The 10,731-nt window shown below is 42.0% G+C and overlaps 1 protein-coding gene across 1 annotated transcript; it reads right to left on the bottom strand.

The window, feature by feature from the left end:
• Nucleotides 1-437: 437 nt before the first annotated feature.
• Nucleotides 438-6,508, bottom strand: LOC121813651. The gene is made up of 6 exons (XM_042217537.1): nt 6,468-6,508; nt 6,139-6,276; nt 5,830-5,968; nt 5,412-5,592; nt 5,058-5,196; nt 438-687 (listed from the first exon to the last, which is right to left on the bottom strand). Exons 1-6 carry the CDS (start codon nt 6,506-6,508, stop codon nt 438-440), a joined length of 888 nt encoding a protein of 295 aa, XP_042073471.1.
• Between the last annotated feature and the right edge of the window lie 4,223 nt (nt 6,509-10,731).

Below are 10,731 nucleotides of genomic sequence, written 5' to 3' on the forward strand. Positions count from 1 at the left end.
TCATCATTAACCTTCGTTTCATATTACATTTAAAAGCATTTTCGTACTTTGCAGATGTTAACGACAAATACTGCTTTTTCTTAAGTGAAAATGAAAGATTATACAGAACAAGAGAACCTTGTAATTTGGGTAATACTTCATATCGATTTAAGCTAACAACCAGAGCCAAATGAATCGTTGGTGACTCCAGGTGCACTTCTACAGTTGACCTAGTGCCACTAAAATAAGTTTCACCCATACTCAGCTCATATTCTGCAGTTCTCACCCAAAGAGCACCGCAATGTCCCAAGTCCCAAACCACGAATATACACAATAAAGCTTCGATAAGTGTCCTCGTCTTCATAATGATAGCCCAGGGTCCAAAATGGGGGTGAATACAAAAGGCTCCAATCTATTAGCTCCAAATCCGAGCGGAGGTGGACTAAGCAATCCGGGGATCAGATGGAGGTGCGTCGTAGCAGGCTCCAGCCCGGCCTGTTAGCTGCGTGTCCGGACGGTGTAGCAGTCTCCGGCCTGTTAACTCTGCGTCCAGGCAGTATAGCAGGCTCCGTCCTGTTAGCTCCGCGTCCGGGTGGTGTAGCATACTCCGGCTTCGTTAGCTTCGAAATACGGACAATGTAGCCGGCTCCAGCCTGCCAGCTCTGAGTCCGGGAAATGCAGCGGGCTCCGGCCTGATTTGCTCCGAGTCTGGGGGACGCAACAGTCCGAGCTAGCTCCAAACAGTGCTAGCTCCAAGTCCGAGCGGGGGAGGACAAGGAGGACAGGGCAGGGCCCAGCCTGCCCTCCCAGGAATCTAGTAGACGCAGTAGGCACTGGCAGGCTCCGGCCCATCAATCCAGAGTCCAGTTGGAGGCGGACACGGTAGACTCAGGTTTGCCTACCCAGAGTCAGTATTTAGACCGGCCCGCTTTGCCCAAAGCCCTATTTCAGTCCAGAGGGAGACGCTACGGCGAGAGTTTACGTGTCGCCATCTTGGAAAAAATTCAGTGTTGTGACAGTCAGCTGGAAATGGAAGATAAGGCAAGAAAAGGAAAACTACAGGAGGAAGATGGAAGAGCAGCTGCAACAGGACAATATCAGAGGGGTTTGGAACAGCCTGAAGACAATCTCAAGACAAAAACCAACCCCCCAGGCTGCAGGAGACTTGGGGTGGGTGAATGACCTAAATAAATATTTGAATAGGTTTGATCAACCAGCCACCCCTCCCCCATCACCGTCCCCCCTGCTGCCATTTCCCTCATCTTCAGGAACTGCCTGTCTTTCATCTCAGGACTTCTGTTCAATCTGTGCCTGTCACTGGGGAAAGTACCACAGCTGTGGAAGACATCCTGTGTGGTACTGGTACCAAAGACGTTCCTCTTCACCCTCTATACTGCAGACTTCTCCATCAACTCCCCATGCTGCCACCGACAGAAGTTCTCTGACGACTCTGTCATAGTCAGCCTCATCACAGGAGTACAGACAGTGAACTCTGGACTTTGTGGACCAATGCCAGCAGAACCACCTGCTGATCAACACTGGAAAAACCAAGGAGTTGGTGGCGGACTTCCGGAGATGCAGACCGACCACATTGACAGCGGTGAACATGCAGGGAGTGGACATTGAGATAATGGACTCGTATAGGTGCCTGGGTGTTTACCTGAATAATAAGCTAGACTTGAGCCACAACACAGATGCTCTATACAAGAAGGGTCAGAGCAGACTCTACCTGGTGAGGTGGCTGAGGTCATTTGGAGTCCAGGGAGCGCTTTTAAAGACCTATGACTCTGTGGTGGCATCTGTAAGTTTTTTACAGTGTTGTATGTTGGAGCTGCTATTTATTGACAGCTGAGAGGAAGAGGTTGGATAAACTCATCAGGAAGGCCAGCTCTGTACTGGGATGCACCCTGGACCCCAGTGCAGGTGGTGGGAGACAGAAGGACTCTGGCCAAAATAACATCTCTGTTGGACAGAGTCTCCCACCCCATGCATGCATGTAAATGTTGCTGAACTGCAGAGCTCCTTCAGTGACAGACTGCTGCATCCTGGATGCACGAAGGAGCATTTCCGCAGGTCCTTCCTCCCTGCAGCTGTCAGACTGTACAATCAGAACTGCTCCCAACAAACATAGATGTTTACATCAGCGCTGTAACTTGGCACTATTTTATCAACCAATTCACACTATAACCAGGGTTTGCCTCTTATCTGTATTTAATTTAATTTAATTTAATAACAGTACAGTACTCTGTTTTTGGTAACCATTGTCCTTGATGTAAATATGTAAAAAATGTGTATGTTTGTTTGTATATGTGTCTTTCTTGCTGCTGTTACACCCAAATTTCCCCTTGTGGGACAATTAAAGGATTATTCTATTCTATTCTATTCTATTCTACTGGTCACTACAGCAGAAGATTTGCCTCCTATGTTTCTAACATCCTTTTCAGTCACACCAACCCTATGTATGTCTTCCTTCACTACATCCATGAATCTTCTTCAATCTTTTTTTCTCTTTTTCTCTTTCTAAAAGCAGTGTTAGGGAGTAACGAAATACATGTACCAGCGTTACGCATTTAAAATACAAAATATAAAATATAATATAATATAACTGTATCCTGTTAACGTTTAAATAGGTGGTAATCGGAATACAGCTACTTTGTTGAAATAAATGGAATACACAGTGGTCATTTCCTGTTTCGTATGTTAGGCTATCCCCTCTCTATGTCTTCTCCAATTTGGTGATTAAACACAGTCAGGCGCAGGTTTAGCTCAGTTGGATCCGCATGTAATTACATATCACATGGCTGAGAGCGGCTGGCCCAGGTTCGAGTAGGATTCGCAGCCTTTTATAAAAAAAATACCCCCCCCCAAAAAAAACAAACAAACAAAAAAAACAAAAAACAACCCAATTTCTATTTGGGATTAATACAGTTTCTCTGATTACTAACATTGTTAGCTGGCGTTAGCTGAGGTTAGCTCATAGACTGCAGACTGTTAGGCCGTTTCTAAATACTCATGTACTTGAGTCCGTACTCGTGTTCTTGCTAGTCTGGACTTCATAAGTTCACACGGGAGTCCGGACTTTCCGAGAACGCAGTGCGATCATTCCACAATTGGAACAGCAGTGTACATGATGATATCACAGCTCCGGAGTTTTTACTGCCATCCCCTCTTAATTTAACTGTAATTAATATTTGCAATGGAAATGACACATGACATAAAAAAATGACACATGATGTAGTAGATTTCTTTAAAAAAAGATAATTGAAACTAATTTGATTTGAACAAATATTTAAAATATAATCTGATCATTTTTGGAGCAGCCATCTCCAGTATTAACATGCTGTTTTTAGACTTGATGGATAGCATTAACAACCTGCTACCTGCAAATAATCATGTGCAGTTACACATGATTATTGACAGACAAAAAGAAAACATATTACTGATACCGAAATAGTTTTCTATACAAGATCAATGCAAAAAGTGCAGCCTTACCTAATGTCCATCCCACTGTTATTCATTTTATATTAAGATTCAAAAATTTTGTTGGTATTGGTAAGTGAGTAACCTTCAGTAATGGTAATAAATCACACAGCAATAGTGCATTCATGTAGTTGTAAAAAGCATGATAATATATGTAAGAGCTGTTTTTCTCTTGTTATCAGCTTCCTGGTTTTCATTTTGTCTCCTCACTACAATCGTAATCTCAAAAGATAAAAAAAAATGTTTATTGACTCAAAGGAGAGCTAACTGACTTCTAATGACGGAACAATCCTTAAAACAGGAAACTTTTTCAGCAACAAGTTAAAATGTCCATCCATCCATCCATCTTCATCCGCTTTATCCGAGGCCGGGTCGCGGGGCCAGCAACCTTGAGCAAAGAGGCCCAGACCTCCCTCTCCCCAGCCACCTCCTCCAGCTTATCCGGGGGAACACCAAGGCGTTCCCAGGCCAGCCGAGAGATATAATCTCTCCAGCGTGTCCTGGGTCTGCCCCGGGGCCTCCTCCCGGTGGGACATGCCTGGAACACCTCACCCAGGAGGCGCCCAGGGGGCATCCTTGTCAGATGCCCGAACCACCTCAGCTGGCTCCTTTCGATGTGGAGCAGCAGCTGCTCTACTCTGAGCCCCTCCCGGATGGCCGAACTTCTCACCCTATCTCTAAGGGAGAGGCCAGCCACCCTTCGGAGGAAGCTCATTTCTGCCGCTTGTATCCGCGATCTCGTTCTTTCGGTCACTACCCACAGCTCGTGGCCATACTTGAAATCCTCCACTTGGGGCAGGAACTCATCCCCGACCCGGAGTGAGCACTCCACCCTTTTCCAGCTGAGAACCATGGCCTCAGATTTGGAGGTGTGACTTTGAAAATTTTTCATTTCAGGAATTTCAACTGCTATAACTTTCTACAGAGTCATTTATATGAAACATGAGACTGACCGAGAAACTGCCTGGACAACAAAACAGATGGGGAGGCTTTGTCCTTCTTCTCTTTCAGATGGTGTCCATCTCAGGGTGAACTGTCCTGGTCCTGATGTGTTATTGATTAAATTGTATGGCCCGCTGTAGAGCAGCTCAGAGATCCTTCAAAGAACAAAATCAAAAACTGTCAAGTTTCTTTTTTTCAATATCTCCGCGACTACAAAAGGAGCATATTTCTTTGGTTTCCCAACTAGAGCACAGCTTTTATTAGGCCATGCTTGTTTTTTGTTTTGATTTTTTGCATATACCAACCAACCTTGGAAGTGTTTCATGTGCCTTACTTTCAATGTTTACTGTTGTTTTACCTAATCTTTTTGTATTTATGTCCTTAAATCTGTATTGTCTTGGCTGTTTTTCACTTACTGTGTCGTCTAAATTGACCTGACTGTAATCTTGTACATCAGCACTGGAGTTTTTTATTACTAAAGATCTGGTCAGATATGTAACTTAATAACCTGAAACATATTTTAGATTTGCACATCACTCATTTCTATAGATTCATGACTTGTAGGACTATATTTTCATATCTACCCATAGGCTGCTCTGAATAAATATTTAAACTTTTATATATTCAGACAAAGTCTTTAACTGTGTTTTACTTACGTGGAGTTAAGTGCCTCTGCAGTGATGTGAATTTCCAGAGTCTGACTGACGTTGTAGAGCTGAGCTCCGTTGGCTGGTGTTGGAGGAAGAAACTTGGGCAGAAAGAGTCCTTCTGTGCAGGATGGCACTGCAGGATCAACTGGAAGAATACAGAGAAGTTAAGGTGATTCTCACAGGATGCAAAGATGATCCAGAGTAAAATATCTGCTGGACAGATTAATATTTGTTGGTCCAGAGAATCAGTCCCGATGACACTGGTGGTCAAACATCTCTGTACATCAGGCCGAGCACTAAGTTCATCAGCAGCAGCTCTTTAGTGCTTTCATTGTAAGATAATGAAACGTATATAGGTACCTTTCAAAGCAAACTGAATCGGTATTTTGCTGATGGCATTGTTGGTAGTTATTGTTGTTTGTGTCCCGCTGGTTTGAGTCAGAGTGATGGTCTGTCTGGGGAAGTCCTCCATCACCAGCTGTACTACATACGAACCTTCATTACTGCTGCTGGTGGGGCTGAATGACAGAGTACAAGACGACTGCAAGAGGACGAAAATGGGTTTGAAGTTAAAATAACCAAAATGTTTTTTGTCATGTAATTAAATTGAAGGCTATAAATAACTGCTACTTCTTTTGGACAAACTTTCACTTCTACCAAATCGATATCAATTGTAATTCAATTAAAAAAATTCCCATCACATTATTGCATGACTGTCTGTGCCAGCTTTTAGTCTTTGCCTGTCTCATCTGACATGAGAGTAACAATCATTGCTCACCGATGAGAGGCTGAGGACAGAGGGTGGAGTGCAGGGGTTACACTCTGAGAGTGCAGAGTTTCCATATCTGCATTTAACTTCGTCTCCATCAGGGTCAAACATCAACAGGCTGAAATCTCTCTGACAGTTTGAAGGAACTCTGAGAGAGAAACAAAGATTGTAGCTCTATTTGCTGTATTCATTTTAATGTAACGAACGGGTGATAAATACTTTGTTAAATTAATTGAAAATGAAAAGGATAAATGAAAAATATGAAATGTAAAAGAAAACTAGATTTATAACAAAGATACACACATAAAGTGGGCTTACCTCACAGCTGGTAGGATGGTGGTCTGAGGTGATGTGTTGGCTTTGCTGATGTCAGACCGGTTCCTCAGTTCCACCCGAGTCACGGCTCTCCATGATATGATGTTATTGATGTTTGATATCCAGTTACCACTATTCAACCTTGATAGAAAATTCAGTTTTCAAAGTCTGAACATAACATGTTTTAGTAAATTATTAGTTTACCATGTGTCACTCATCAAAAAGACTGTTTAGTGGAGCTGCTGATGTTTTGGGGAAGTTGTTTTGTCGCCCTTCAGTGACAATTAAAAATTGTTTTTACAAATGACTTTTTCCTGTTGTTGTACACTCACCAAAGTTCAAACGGAGCGTTGCTGGAAACCCGTCGAGTCATGATTCCCTCTCTCTGACACCAGTCGCCACTGCTCTCCTGTTTTACCACATATAGTGTGTAGGTTCCAGTCCCACAATCACCACTGAGGCAACTCCATATATCACCATGTGTGCAGTCGTGGAAGTTCAGTTTATACCGAACGGTCACCTGTAGAGTTACAGCCACAAAGTGTTTACCTAACATTTTCAAGTTTTCAAGTCCCTAAATTATTTTAGAAAGAAAATGTACGTACTGTGACAGATCCATCTGCAAAAGTGTCCTTTGGGTAGTAGGTCATGACTGTGCCTAAAAAATGTGAAGCCTGAGTGCCGCAAACCATCAGCAGCACCAAAGATGTCTCAGAGAGCAACATGATGAATGTGTGTGTCTTTGCACAAAGGCAGAAATCACTGAGAACACCTGTACATCCAAAGACAGCCTCACTTTCACTCTGTCCTTTTGTCTGATGTTTTTTTCCCACACGGAAGTTGATTCAGTTTGTAAATCAGAAAATTACCTGGAATGAGGAAACGTCTTTCAAAGATTACAGTCAGATGGGTATTGCACCGAATGCAGCTGTCTAAACCACCTGCAAGAAGCACGAGTATATTTTCAACTATATTTAAACAAAGTTGTTTTGAATTTGTCAAAACAACATTTGTTTTTAATTTCATCTTTTGGGGGGCGACCATGGTTCAGGGGGTTGGGGAGCTAATGTTGTTTGTGGAAGGTTGCCAGTTCAACCCCCTGTCTGTCTCAGTCGTTGTGTCCTTGGGCAAGACACTTCACCTATCGCCTAGTGGTGATGGCCAGAGGGACCGATGGCGTGGTATGGCAGCCTCGCTTCGGTCAGTCTGCCCCAGGGCAGCTGTGGCTACAACTGTAGCTTGCCTCCTCCAGTGTGTGTGGATGTGAGAGTGACTGAATAGTGGAAATGTAAAGCGCTTTGAGGGTCTCGAAAAGCGCTATATAAATGCAATGCAATCCAATCTTTCAGTTGTAATAGTGATTAACACAGTGTCAATTGGTTTTGTGAAACAAAAGTTACTTCTTTTTTTTATTTTTTTTATTGAAAGTTTTGTAATTATGACAGTCATCCACATGAAAAAAACAAAAAAACAAAAAACAGTAAAAAAAACCAAACAAACAACTTATGATCATCGCTTCACTCTCATGGTATGTTTAGACCAAACACAAATCCCTCTTTTCCCATAATTACATATAGATATACAAAATTTGAGCCCCAGTCATCTTTATGGACCGCCAGCCCTGTATCATTCAGCTTTGATATGGAGACAGAAAAAATAGGAAGGGAAAATATTGTAAAATCCAAATTCATTCTATATCTCACAAATGATCATTTCTGTGCAGATTGTACCTTCTTATTTTCCTTTGGCTTTGCTAAGAAATAACGTCTTATTGCAGATTATATTCTGCCACTGAGAACCTCATAAGCTCTTTTATAAAAAGGTACTTTAATTTAGCAATACACAACAAAAAACCCCAAAAATAACAAAACAAAAAACGCCAACCAAACAAACAAAGATACTACGCACTAATAAAAACAATCAACCAAACAAACATAATACGCACTGACAATAACATAATGGCACAGTGAAACCCTCCCTGATCTTCGTCCATCCCTGATCATATTTGGAAGGGTAAACAACCTTAAAAAAAAAAAAAAAAAAAACGTCCTTAGCAGACCTTCCTTCTTCCAGTAGTTGCGTGAATACCTCATCCCACGTTACCACCTTCAACAAATCTCTCCCATTTCCTCCAGTTTTTATGAAATTGGTCCATTTTAAGGTTAAAAAAAAAAGTAAGTTTTTCCATTCTATATATTTCCTCCATTATTCCTATCCAATCTTTCTTTGTTGGGGGCTCTTTCTCCAGCCACCTCCTGGTAAGCGCTTTTTTGCCAGCTCCCAACAGGATGTTTATCAAGTATTTGTCCTTTAAGGAGGCTGCTGATGGGATATCGCCCAAGTACACAGTACAAAAATCCAAATTTAGTTTGAGACCAGTCACCAAGTAAATTGATTCGACCAATTCACTCCAGTATGACAGGATTATTGGGCATTTCCAAAATATATGGAAATGATCTGCCATGTTTTCCCCACAGTTTCTCCAGCAGTGTCCATCTGTCAGTTGACCTTTTTGTTTGTATTTTATTTTGGGTGTTATAAAAAACCTAATAAAATTTTTCCACGTGAATTCCCTCCAATAACCCGAGCTAGTAGTTTCCATCTGTGTCCTGCATATATTTAACCAACTGTCCTCTGATATGTTGATTTTAGCCTCCGTTTCCCATTTAATTTGGATATAATTGGTTGATTGATCCTTAAGTGATTGTAAGCAACTTTTGTTGTGTTTACAACAAAAGTTACTTCTGTTCACAACAGATCACAGAGAGTGCAAGCTCCATGTTTCATTAGTGTCTCTTGTGCATGGTAAAATGTACTACAGTCAATACTAGTAGTGCAACGGATCAAAAAACTCACAGTTCGGTCCGGATCACGGTTTTGAGTCACGAATCAGCAAAAAAAGAAATAGGCAAGAAAAATTTAACTCTCAGTTTTTTTATTTAAATACTTTTTGGCCATTAAAAACATTCAACTCAAAACTCATTCCCCGCAATTATATAAAACAAATTAAGGTGCATAATAGGGTATAATAATCATTTCCTTTAATGTGGGCACAATCAAAAACAACTTAAAATGCAATTTAGGTATCATTCCTTCCTACTTTGAACATGGAGAATGAATAACACTCCACATCAAAAATGAAGAAACAAAGCAAAGCAGACGTATGCCTATAACTTCAATTTTTTTTTCAAAAGATGAGGATTTCTACATTCTCTGGGGAGAGTGTAGACCTCTGTGCTGTAACTATCTCCCCTGCTGTTGAGAACACTTTCTCGCTAGGCACTGAAGTGCCAGGCACCACAAGCTAGACTCTTGCCAACATGGCAAGGTGAGGGTATTTACAGTCATTGCTTTTCATCCACGTCAGTGGATCACCATTGACTGGAATGCCACTTGCAGCCACATAGGATGCCACCTCCTCTTTGATGGTGTCAGCAAAAGCCTTGCTGCCCATGTCCTTTGGTGCAAATGTCTTGCCAAAAAGCTGCGCCATTGCCGACTTCTTTTGACAAGACATGTGTCTGCTCCTGGTGGTGCTGCTTGACCCTGCAGGGAAAGTTACTTCATAGATTAAAACATTTTTTTAATATATATTTCATAGATGTTAAAATGGGGCAATAACTTAAACATCATCATTATAAATAAATAATACATAGTTTTAAAATATTTATTTTCTTTACCTCTTCACAGTCTACAGTGCGAAGACTGCTCACAATCTCAGTAGTGAGATCACTGTATATCCTCAGGCATAGAGCAAGGTTTAGGTGAGACAGGGACTTGAACCTTTAATCAAGTGCAGTAGATCTGTGAAGGTAGTCCTGTAGGGTTGGTGGGGAAGTGTTTCTGGGCTTCAGGTCCTCTCTAATGGCAGACTTGACGTGATGGCGCTGTCTTCCTCACTTGGGGCCATGGATTGTAGGATCCTTGTTTTCAGAGGCAGGATCATGAACACAGATGGTGCAGTTTCAGTGTTCAACAGAGTTGTAACCGCTTTGAGTGGTTTAAGCAGCTGGAGGACCTCCTCTGCCACTCTAACATTATTATCAGACAAGGTGACAATGTCTCTGACATTTTTCTTCAGGTTTTTATCTGTTGTGACATCATGTACGAGCTTATGAGTAGGCAGCTGTAGCATAACTTGCTTGGTCTTAAGCACATGAGCAGCTGTTGAGCTTTTGTCTAAGTAGGAAACCACCTTCCTTATCCTCCCAAGGAAGCGTCCCATCTTACTCAATATAATTCCTTTTTGGGATGCTAAATTAATTGCATGTGCTAAGCACCCTATCTGTGGGCTCAGTCCTGCCTCATTCACTGCATTTATTTGGTTTATAGTATTATCTGTTGTGACTGGGATGTTATTATTGGGCCTCTATATCCTCCACTCCACCACTGTTCCAGTAAATGCGCCAGATTTGTGTCTTTCTGACTCTCATAGAGGGAGCGTGTCTGCAGTACAGGGCTTTGTATTGTGGGATTGTGGGATTGTGGGATTTGAATCCGTAATAGTTTGGGGGCTCGTCCTGTGGTATTGGGGTGGAAGTTGGAGGTTTGGACGGTCCAAGGTTGTCGAACGGACAGGCACGAGCCAGTGGTCTG

Source organism: Haplochromis burtoni, unplaced genomic scaffold (assembly GCF_018398535.1).
Source record: "Haplochromis burtoni strain Fernald_Lab_line unplaced genomic scaffold, NCSU_Asbu1 Contig_2167, whole genome shotgun sequence".
Lineage (NCBI taxonomy): Eukaryota > Metazoa > Chordata > Actinopteri > Cichliformes > Cichlidae > Haplochromis > Haplochromis burtoni.